This window comes from Chaetura pelagica, unplaced genomic scaffold (assembly GCF_000747805.2).
Source record: "Chaetura pelagica isolate M959 unplaced genomic scaffold, ChaPel_1.0 scaffold3, whole genome shotgun sequence".
Lineage (NCBI taxonomy): Eukaryota > Metazoa > Chordata > Aves > Apodiformes > Apodidae > Chaetura > Chaetura pelagica.
Genome location: NW_009952974.1, coordinates 7194605 through 7205283, shown reverse-complemented (window position 1 = coordinate 7205283; position 10679 = coordinate 7194605). Strand labels below are relative to the sequence as shown.

General features: G+C 58.8%; 2 protein-coding genes across 2 annotated transcripts in view; one reads left to right on the top strand and one right to left on the bottom strand.

The window, feature by feature from the left end:
• Positions 1-5207, top strand: part of ABCB6 (ATP-binding cassette, sub-family B (MDR/TAP), member 6 (Langereis blood group)) — a 10670-nt gene extending 5463 nt beyond the window's left edge. Inside the window, exons 7-20 of the mRNA XM_009996074.1 lie at positions 1660-1781; positions 1867-1976; positions 2062-2127; positions 2263-2388; positions 2478-2554; positions 2647-2710; positions 2808-2893; positions 2995-3052; positions 3229-3333; positions 3759-3933; positions 4241-4353; positions 4436-4530; positions 4724-4792; positions 4893-5207. Coding sequence (XP_009994376.1) covers positions 1660-1781; positions 1867-1976; positions 2062-2127; positions 2263-2388; positions 2478-2554; positions 2647-2710; positions 2808-2893; positions 2995-3052; positions 3229-3333; positions 3759-3933; positions 4241-4353; positions 4436-4530; positions 4724-4792; positions 4893-5019 — 1393 coding nt within the window. The 3' untranslated portion in view covers positions 5020-5207. The remainder of the gene's footprint in view (positions 1-1659; positions 1782-1866; positions 1977-2061; positions 2128-2262; positions 2389-2477; positions 2555-2646; positions 2711-2807; positions 2894-2994; positions 3053-3228; positions 3334-3758; positions 3934-4240; positions 4354-4435; positions 4531-4723; positions 4793-4892) is intronic.
• A 1561-nt stretch (positions 5208-6768) lies between these two features.
• ZFAND2B (zinc finger, AN1-type domain 2B) overlaps positions 6769-10679 on the bottom strand; it is a 12241-nt gene continuing 8330 nt past the window's right edge. Inside the window, exons 2-9 of the mRNA XM_009996267.1 lie at positions 10457-10551; positions 9893-10024; positions 9106-9257; positions 8546-8653; positions 8309-8378; positions 7693-7769; positions 7056-7137; positions 6769-6807 (exon numbers count right to left, since the gene is read on the bottom strand). Of these exons, the coding sequence (XP_009994569.1) occupies positions 6769-6807; positions 7056-7137; positions 7693-7769; positions 8309-8378; positions 8546-8653; positions 9106-9257; positions 9893-10024; positions 10457-10551 (755 nt within the window). The remainder of the gene's footprint in view (positions 6808-7055; positions 7138-7692; positions 7770-8308; positions 8379-8545; positions 8654-9105; positions 9258-9892; positions 10025-10456; positions 10552-10679) is intronic.

Below are 10679 nucleotides of genomic sequence, written 5' to 3'. Positions count from 1 at the left end.
AAGAACGAAGTACCGGCGGGACATGAACACACGGGACAACGAGGCCAAGTCCCGGGCCGTGGATTCGCTCCTCAATTTTGAGACGGTACTGTAGGTGGTGGGGGTCGCTGAGCACTGCCTGGCACTGGGGGGGCTGATCCAGGCACTGACCCTGGCTCTGCATCTGTCAGGTGAAGTACTACAATGCAGAGAGCTACGAGGTGAACCGCTTTAATGATGCCATCGTCAAGTACCAGGTATGGGACACTCGGCACCAGTGAGGGAGTCTGGAGGGAAGGAGCTGAGCCTCAGGGGCACCTGCGGGGAGGGTGGAGCTTACTGTGGGTCTGGCTTGGGGGTGGCAGCATCCTAGAGGACCTTTCCTCTTCCAGGTCTCAGAGTGGAAAGTCAGTGCCTCTCTGGGCCTCCTCAACCAGACCCAGAACCTGGTCATTGGTCTGGGGCTGCTTGCAGGGTCCCTGCTCTGTGCCTACTTTGTCACTGAAAACAAGCTGCAGGTAAGGCTGGTGCCGGCCTGGGCAGCCCCCGGCCCGAGGTGGGGCCTTGGGGCTGGTGGTGATGGGCACCTCTCTCCTGTTCCTCCCAGGTGGGGGACTTTGTTCTCTTTGGCACCTACATCATCCAGCTCTACACACCACTCAACTGGTTTGGGACTTACTACAGGTAACACTGGGAGCTGTGGGGGTGTCTGGAGTCCCCCTCCCCATGGGTGCATAGGCCAGGATGTGCTCCCCCAAACCCTTCCCTCCTTCCAGGATGATCCAGAACTCCTTTGTGGACATGGAGAACATGTTTGAGCTCTTCCACGAGGAGCAGGAGGTGGGTGCCACCTTCACAAGCTCCATTCCCTGGCTCAGTCCCATGGTCCTGCCCTGGGAAGAGTCTGGCTCTAAGGCGATTGCGGGAGGAACCTGCGGCTGCTGGTGCCGTACATGTGGCCGAAGGGAAACCACCTGCTGCAGGGGCTTGTACTGTTCTGCATGGTGCTCATGGGGCTGGAGCGGGCCATCAATGTCTTTGTCCCCATCTACTATAAAAACATCGGTGAGGTACCTGGAGCTCAGTGTGGGAGGCTGCATACTGCCACGTCAAGAGCTGGGGGGTGTCGTGACTGACTTGAGGGGCTCAGGGACCTGGCAGGAGCAGGGTCCAGGGAGTTAGGGGGTCAGGGAGCAGCACTGGTGGTGCTCTCTGTACCTCTGCCTTGACCTTTGCCACCCTCTCCACAGTGAACAAGCTGACAGAGGGGGCTCCCTGGCACACCCTGGCCTGGACTGTCTGCATCTACGTGGGGCTCAAGTTCCTGCAGGGCGGAGGTGCTGGTAAGGACCATTGTGAAGGACTGGGCACAGGGGACAGACAGCATGAGGCACATCATGCTGGGGATGGGGTGGCCAGGAATGCTCTTATGGGAGCAGCAATGAGTGCTGGTCCTGTGCTGAGGATGACAGGGGGGCCCCATAGCAAATCCCTCTTTCCCAGCTGGCGTTTCTGAACCAGCTGCATGCCCCAGCGGTGCTGCTCCCCACTGATTGTCCTTTGGTGCCTTGCAGGCTCCACTGGTTTCGTGAGCAACCTGCGCACCTTCTGGTGGGCGAGGGGAGGTTGGGCAGCCCCACCGGGCCGGGCTGATGTGCCATTCCCCTTCCCACCCCCCAGCTACATCGTCTTCAGCATCGTCCCCACCATTGCAGACATCATCATTGGCATCGTTTACTTCACGTCGGTCTTCAGCGCCTGGTTTGGCCTCATCATCTTCGTGTGTATGAGCCTCTACTTGAGTGAGTGCAGGGTCGGGGTGCAGGGGTGCTGTGCCGGGCTGTGGGGCCGCAGGCGCTCGCTGACGCAGCCCCGTCCTGCCTGCAGCTCTGACCATCTTCATCACTGAGTGGAGGACCAAGTACCGGCGGGACATGAACACACGGGACAACGAGGCCAAGTCCCGGGCCGTGGATTCGCTCCTCAATTTTGAGACGGTACTGTAGGTGGTGAGGGTCACTGAGCACTGCCTGGCACTGGGGGGGCTGATCCAGGCACTGACCCTGGCTCTGCATCTGTCAGGTGAAGTACTACAATGCAGAGAGCTACGAGGTGAACCGCTTTAATGATGCCATCGTCAAGTACCAGGTATGGGACACTCGGCACCAGTGAGGGAGTCTGGAGGGAAGGAGCTGAGCCTCAGGGGCACCTGCGGGGAGGGTGGAGCTTACTGTGGGTCTGGCTTGGGGGTGGCAGCATCCTAGAGGACCTTTCCTCTTCCAGGTCTCAGAGTGGAAAGTCAGTGCCTCTCTGGGCCTCCTCAACCAGACCCAGAACCTGGTCATTGGTCTGGGGCTGCTTGCAGGGTCCCTGCTCTGTGCCTACTTTGTCACTGAAAACAAGCTGCAGGTAAGGCTGGTGCCGGCCTGGGCAGCCCCCGGCCCGAGGTGGGGCCTTGGGGCTGGTGGTGATGGGCACCTCTCTCCTGTTCCTCCCAGGTGGGGGACTTTGTTCTCTTTGGCACCTACATCATCCAGCTCTACACACCACTCAACTGGTTTGGGACTTACTACAGGTAACACTGGGAGCTGTGGGGGTGTCTGGAGTCCCCCTCCCCATGGGTGCATAGGCCAGGATGTGCTCCCCCAAACCCTTCCCTCCTTCCAGGATGATCCAGAACTCCTTTGTGGACATGGAGAACATGTTTGAGCTCTTCCACGAGGAGCAGGAGGTGGGTGCCACCTTCACAAGCTCCATTCCCTGGCTCAGTCCCATGGTCCTGCCCTGGGAAGAGTCTGGCTCTAAGGCCATGTCTCATCCTCTGGCAGGTGAAGGATGTGGTGAACGCCAGTGACCTGCGCTTGGAGGCTGGGCGGATAGAGTTTGAGAACGTGCACTTCAGCTATGTGAATGGGTATGGGGTATTAGGGTGGGACAGCTCAAGCTATGGGATCTGGCACAGGGATGTGGAGCAGGGCAGGTGGCCCTGAGCCTCTCTCCATCTCTCTCTCCCAGGAAGGAAATCCTGCAGGATGTCTCCTTCTCTGTGATGCCTGGACAGACCCTGGCCCTGGTGAGAGCAGGACCTTGGATGGGGGTTCATTGCTGGAGGTTGGGATGGGGGAAGAGGGGCTGGGAATTACAGGGGTGGGAAGGACAGACCCTCAACAGGGCTGGCCTTTCCTAGTCCCTGGCCTTCAGCAGTGGATAGTATCTGCTGTCTCTCTATCGCTTTACCTTTGCTTGCAGGTGGGACCTTCAGGCTCGGGGAAAAGCACCATCATCCGCCTGCTCTTCCGCTTCTACGATGTGCGAGGCGGCTGCATCCGCATCGATGGGCAGGACATCTCCCAGGTGAGGTTGGGAGGCCTCCAGGGACTGGCATGTAGAGACACCAGCTCCTCTGAGCTTTGCAGCACTGCTCAGTGCAGACACTGGCATCTCCCTGGGGCAGGGGTGATAGACAACCCCCACACACCCCCCATGGCCCCTTCGAAGGCTGATATTTGTGCCAGGAGTAGGGTGAATGGGACAACTGCAGGACCCCTGGGCTGAAATGATGGAGACTGACTGGGGCTCCCTAGGAAGGGCCAGGGTGCTGGGAAGATCCACCCACCACAGGGTGGAGACGCAGTGAGCCTGTGGTCCAGTGGGTACCCTGTAGCAGACACTGCAAAGAGCAGGGAGCTGGGCTCACAGCTCAGAGATAGGATTGGGTTTTGGGGGGTTCTTTGTGGGTTGTGTGTGTCAGGCTGAGGCCTCCTCCCCTGCCTCCCCAGGTGAAGCAGGCCTCACTACGTGCTCACATCGGGGTGGTGCCCCAGGACACGGTGCTCTTCAACGACACCATCGCCAACAACATTCGCTACGGACGGATCCTGGCCACTGATGAGGAGGTGCAGGAAGCAGCCCAGGCTGCTGACATCCATGACCGCATCCTTTCCTTTCCCGAGGGTGAGATCCCCCACAGTCCCCTCCTTGCCCTCCCTTGCCACCTCAGGATCCCCCCACGACCTTGTAGCTGCCTTCATGGGTGTTCTTAGGTGACAACCACCATGGGGACACCTGCATCACCCTGTGCCTTGCTTTGCCTCTCCCTGCCCTCTCTCCAGGGCTAAATCAGTCCCCAGGCAGGGATGGGCTGAGGCTGCTCCAGGCTGTTACGTAGTCCCAGCAGGACCCTCCACATCAGCAGAGCCTCAGTCTCTATCCTTGTCTTGGAAGGGACCAGCACAGCACACTCCTGTCCTTGTGCCTGCAGGATACAGCACCCAGGTAGGAGAGCGGGGGCTGAAGCTGAGCGGGGGGGAGAAGCAGCGCGTCGCCATCGCACGCACCATCCTGAAGGGTCCCCGCATCATCCTGCTGGATGAGGTAAAGGCAGTGGCCTCTAGCCCAGCTTTGCCCTGCTCTGCAGCAGCCCCTGTCCCTTCCCCACACGCTGCCTCTCCCACAGGCCACGTCCGCACTTGACACGGAGACTGAGAGGAACATCCAGGCCTCCCTGGCCAAGGTCTGCGCCTACCGCACCACCATCGTTGTTGCACACAGGTAGGGATGGGGGGAAAAGGCTGATCCAGGAGGTGCTGAGCTCTCCAAGCTGGCCAGCATCCCCCAGAGGGACTTGCAGACTTGTCCTCCTGCCCCAGAGGTGACAGCCCCTGTGGTTGTGGCTCCTTGCACTGTACAGCCCCGCCCAGGCCCTCTCCCCTGAGCCAGGGTAACTCCCTGCCTTTCCCTGCAGGCTCTCCACCGTGGTGGGCGCAGACCAGATCCTGGTGCTCAAGGATGGGCGCATCGCGGAGCGAGGGAGGTGAGCACAGAGAGAAGGCTTGGTGCTGTGTGCCCCCCAGGACCCTCTCCCCGGGTCTGGGGCCAGCTCAGGACCTTGCATTCCCATGCTCTGCCTGCAGGCACGAGGAGCTGCTGCAGAAGGGTGGTGTGTATGCTGGCATGTGGCTGCAGCAGCAGGCTGGGGACGAGGGCGAGAGCAAGGAGCGCCACACCGAGAAGCCCCCGGGCAGCAAGAAGGGGCCGTGAGCCTGGCTGGGGGTTCTGCTGGGATACTGATCTGAGGTCCAGGCCCGTGTGCTGCCAGAGAGCCCTTTGCCAGCTGTGGACCAGGGCTCTGCCTGCCCTGGGAGCTGCAGGGGCTGGGTTGGACACTCCACTACGTTTGTACTTGTTTGTTTTGCTGTTGTGTAGTTTCTTAAACCAGGTCCTTCCCAGCTCCATACCTGTGTGCTGTGGGCAGGGTTACTGTCTCTGCCCTGGGGCTGACCAGCAGCTCTGCCATCAGGTTGAGCTCCTCAGGCTCAGGCAGGCAAGGGGCAGAGCAGGCTGCCAGCACCTGCCCCCTCCCTGCACAAAGGGCTGAGCACAGCAATGGCTGCACTCCAACAGCAAAGGAAGGAACAGGGCAGCCAGTGCCTGCTTCACCCCTGTGTGCACCACCCCCCCTCCTTGCACCCCAATCCACAGGGATGCACTGCTCTGGGCTGGGAAGCAAGGGACTGCCACCCTCCCTCCCACCGCACAGAGTGCCTCTGCACCTTTTGTGCTATGCTTTTATTTTCTCCCAAGCAGCACTTTGACAAGTCTCAGCATTCCCTCAGCCCAGATGGAAGCCACCTCACACCCTTGGGAAGGATAAGCAGCAGCAAACCCCCACTTTGGCTGCACACTGCTGTCCTGTGCAGCACCAGGAACAGCCCCACAGGCAGGAGCAGTTCCAGCAAAGAAGCTGTAGAGAACAGGTGGGAAAGTAGCACCACTCTGCATGGCTGCAGACCCTCCCCACAAGAGGTCAGCAGGACAAGTCCCCATCACCTAGGGATCAGCTCCTGCCTCCTAAAAACCAGCAAGGAAGGGCTGGATCCAGACTCAGGGCTGTGTTTGCAAGAAGGGGTTCTGTGCTGCTGCTCCCCAAAAGGGGCTCTCCCACAGCACGACTGGAAGGAAGGAGGTGTTCCTGCCCCAGCAGCACTAAAACAGGGCCCTGGGATGGTTCAGGGCAGCAGAGGCACAGCCAGCAGTGGAAGACAGCTGCAGTCCTTCAGCATGAGTGACACTGGCAGTCAAGTCACCGCTGAGGTTACTTTTGACTTAATGGCCCTCATTAAATAAAAGAAGAAAGGAAAAACGACTCCATTCATTCTCAGAGGCGTCCTGGGCCCCAGCTGAGTCGGGTAAGGCCCAACATGCTCTTGTGCATGCAAACAGCAGAGGAGGCACTGAGGGCAGAGGGAGGAGGGAAGGGGCTGCCTTCATGCTGCCAGGATGCCAAACATTCAGCCATGCCATGCCAGTGTGAGTGACCATCTTGGCCACAGCTACTCTTTGCTGAGGGGCTGGCACAGCCCTTCCCAGTGCACGAAATCCTGCCCCCCACTGCTGCAGCAGGCAGCTGCAGCCCAGCTGTACATCCGAGCATGCAGAGATGTCCCTACATGGCACTTCCCTCCAATCCAGCTCTGCCCTCATCCCACGTTCCCAGCAGGGCAGCTGTGACAAAGGGCTTGCTTTGGTCAGTGTGTGCTCAGCCTTGTCCCACACCGTCTCTCCAGGAGCATCTGCAATTTGCTGCACTGATTTATACAGGTACTAGGGCTGAGGTGTCAGTGTGTGTTTGGTGGCTCGGTTACAGCCTCCAGGGAGATGAGTTGTCCCTGGTGAGGGCCTCTTGGTGGTGGTGTCCAGGCCCCCACAGCATTCATGTGGAAGGCCAGAGCTGCTCTGGAGGTCACAAGTGGGATCCCATGTCCACCAGGCACCGCCTGCCTCACCTGCCTATGACATGCAGCAGTTTGATGGCTTTGAACCGTGTGCCTGGAATAGGAAGAGGCACAGTGAGCATGGGAAGACGGGCTTCTTCCTCTGTCATACAAGGGGGCACGCAGTCCCCAGGGCTGTGTGCACAGCACTGCCACTGCCCCAGGCTGGGCTGCTCCTCTGATGAGAAAAGTGACCCTAAACAGAGCCCAGAGGAAGCAGAACCCAGAGAAGACCCCCACCACGACGTAGCCAGGCTGGGTCAGCCCCACCATGGCAGAGAACCTCCAGTCAGCCCCACTCACCTGCCGCCGGGACTGCTGGTACTCGGCTTCGCTCGCAGACAGCGCCCGGGCCAGAGCCAGATCCTCCTCCTCCTGTGAGCTGCTGGGGACAGTGGGGCATGGTGTGCCTCTGGCTGCCCTGGGCTCACCAGCCCAGAGCCCCTTGGGGTGGTAGAACCTCCTGTCACTGCAACCCTCCAGGACAGCTAAGGGCAGGGAACAACCAAGGATCACCCTGAACATGGCAGGGGCTGGGGAGGGACCAGAGAATCCAACTGGGGCTGGCAGCCAGCACACTGGGCTGAGGAGAACCCCCAGTCTGTAAGATGGTGCTTTTAGCAGCATCTGGCACTGTGGCCGAGGACAACGACTCCTGGGTGTCCTCTATGAATACCCCTCCTGCACCTCTGTCAGGCTGTAGCTCATTAGCTGACAAGTGGTCAGACAACAGCTTGCCCTACTCTGTGCTGTCAGTCACTGTCCCCTCCCCACACCCCTGAGGGCTTGACAGCTGAACAGAGCTCCATGATGGCTCTAGACACTTCCTTTATTTTCCCTATCAGCTGAGAAGAATGTCACCCCAGAGCCACATGACTCTACCCTGGGCACCTCTCATGTGCAGGTTTGGGGCCTGACACCACGTGTCCCTGGGCCATACCTGGGTGGCTGTGCCGAGCTGCGTGCTGACTCTGCCAGGGACATCTCCAGAGCTCGCTGCAGTGCCTCTTCCTCACTCTGAAACAAAACATCACCAGCTTCACTGAGGTGGCAGGAGGCAGCCCCGAGGGACAGGCGGCAGGTGCAATCTTGCCTGTCCCAGGGTAGATGCATCTCCCTTCTTGAAGGCCAAACACAGCCAATGTGAAGGCCTTGGGCTCAGGGCAGACCTGCAGCTCTCTCCAGCTGCCCAAGGGAAGACAGCCCTGCTTGCCAGTGAAGGGAGCACGGTAGGAATACCAGTGGGAAATAGCTTTCAAATAGCTCAGAAAGCCCTTGGCTTGCAGAACAGTAAGACAACACCCAGGGACAGCCAGTGCATTTTGTCCTTTTTGGAAAAGCTGAGCACCAAGTACAGCCAAAAGCTGCCATCTGCAGGCACCAAAACAAACTCTGATGTCCCACTTAGCATCCAGGATCCCTGTTTGTCACAAAAGGCCCAGCTGGGGAGCACTAGTCAGCTACAGAGCACGGGTTACAAAGAAGTTACTGCTATAGTTCCCCAGAGCACAGAAACCACGCCAACCCATCCCAACTACCCAGGCCAGGCCACTCACCAGCCCGTTCTGCAGCATGACAGTTGGAGGGGAGGTGGTCCGAGTCTGTGACACAGCAGCTCTGCCTCCTCTGCAAACAGAGAAGCTGGGTTATTGTCAAGGCAGGGAGCCCTGGTACGAGTACACAGCCCTGCCAACCCACAGGTAACAGGGAGTTATCGCTCCTGCATCCCACAGGGAGCCAAGCTGAGCCTGGTCATGCCCACCTCAGAACTATGAGTCGGGCCACCACCATACCTGGCAGAGGCAGGAGAAGAGGGGCTGTCTGCTGGCCGGGCAGCTCCACTGCTCGATGCGGTGACTGTTTTAGAAGAGGATGCCTGGGCTCTGGCAATTGCAGCTTGCCTAGGACAGACAGGACACAACTGCCTTGCCATCATGGGCCATCCCTGGGCACCAAACACCCAGGGAAATGAAGCTGGATAAGCAAGACATCTCCCCAGCATCCAGATCAGCTACACCCAGGAGTTTCAAGTGCCATTTCTCTCCTTGAAAAACTGTGCCAAGATAGACAGAAACCAGCTACAAAATAAGGGGATGGGCAGAGAAGCAAAAGAAAAACAGCCCATGGGCAGTACTGGTGGCTTTCGTTGCAGGAGGAAGAGACTGGGTATAGAGCTGTGCTGGCCCTACAAATCTTAATGCTGCTGGAGAACACCCTGGTGCACAGGACAGACAGTGTGACAATGCAGCAGTCCCAGACAAGGGGCCAGGAAAAGATGGGCTTCCTCCCTGTCACCCATCTGACAAGCACAGCCCTATCCCTGTTAGGCTGCCTGTTGTTCCCAGGCCCTCACCCTGCTGTGGAGAGGGGACGCCCTGCCCCAGTGCAGTTGTGGTCCAGAGGGTGCCTGTGCTTGAGGCAGTAGTTCTTGTGGCACTGGTCACAGATCACCTTCATCATCTCCTTCTGCTTGCAGCCAGGCTTCAAACACTTGTTGGTGAAGATCTGAAAGACAACATGACTGTGATGAAAAGGAACAACACCCTGCAGGGCCAGGGCTGTCCCTCCCCTACACCAGACTCTGGGTACTGACCAGCCTTCTCTCCCAGTGCCACTTCTGTGGGGCTCTGCAGTTTGCCCCCAGACAATAGTTTTCTGTAGATAGTTCATTAGTAATTCATAGTCTCCACTCTTCATAGACAAGGGTTCCCATTACTACAGGACACACAGCAGGAGACAGACTGCCCTACCCATGGACTCTTGCCTGCCCTGCACAGCAGTATGGACAGCCTAGAGCCCTCCAGCTGCTGCCAGGATGGATCCCTGCACAGCCACTCCCTGAAGCAATTTCCTCTCCTGGCAAGAAGAGGCAGCTCATTGCTGATTGCATTTTCCTAATGGCAGCAACTGATTTCCCATCCTCACATCCCATGTGGCTGCCCAGCCCCACCCCATCGCTACTCCAGCCCCCGACTCACTCCACAAAGCCCTACAAATGTGCACATCTCCAGCCCACCAAACCCTCCTGCCCTCAGCCTGGCCAAACGGAGATGGCACCGAGCAGGGTGGAGTTGTGTGCTGTTTTCCTCCCGCTCCCCATCTCCAGCAGGGACCAGGGGAGCTCAGTGCCAGGTTCCTACCTTGCGCTTGCGCTGTGCAGGGTCAGACTTGCAGTCTCGGTCAATGTGCTCACCCACCACAACATCGGGCATCTCCCCCCGCCTCACGGGGACCGGGGTGTTGCAGAGGGGACACACAGGGACCTGCACATCCTGTAGAGACAAGGCAAGGGGGCTGGGAGCAGCTGAGGGGCCAACTCCAATTGCTGTGTGACCATCTCTCCCCCTTTCAGGATCTGCCTGCTGCAGCTTCAGCAGCATTGCGTGTAGTTTGAGATCCTGCTCACCACCCTCCAAATAACTTGCTTTTTCTGACCCAGCAGCTGCAACAAGCATGGACACACACACTGAGAAGGGAAGACAGGCAGGCTGGGAGATGCCCAAATCATTTCACCCAGTGGCAGAGAGGGTGAGCTGGAAGTTTACAGCTCTGAGATACAGATCCTGACTTTCAGGGACACCTCTGGACTCAGCACACATGCAAAGGGGGACTACCCAAGCAACCGAAGTCACAAATGGTGTCAGCTGGGTGGGAAGGCTCAGCAGCCCCGTGCACAAGGCTGGGTTAGCCCTCTCTGCACCTACCTTCTTGTAGGCAGAGGTGCAGTCATGCTGGGCGTATGTTATGTGGTCAGTGCAGAAGATCTGCTCGCAGGCATCGCACTTCAGGGGCAGGAAGTCTGGCGGGCAGAGAATGTTGAGAGGCCAGCGCTGCCCCCCCGGCAGGCACAGCCCCGACCCGCGGCGGTGCCAGGGCCACCCCTCTCCTCCCTGGCTCCCAGAACGGAAAGGGAAGGTCTGCAGGTCC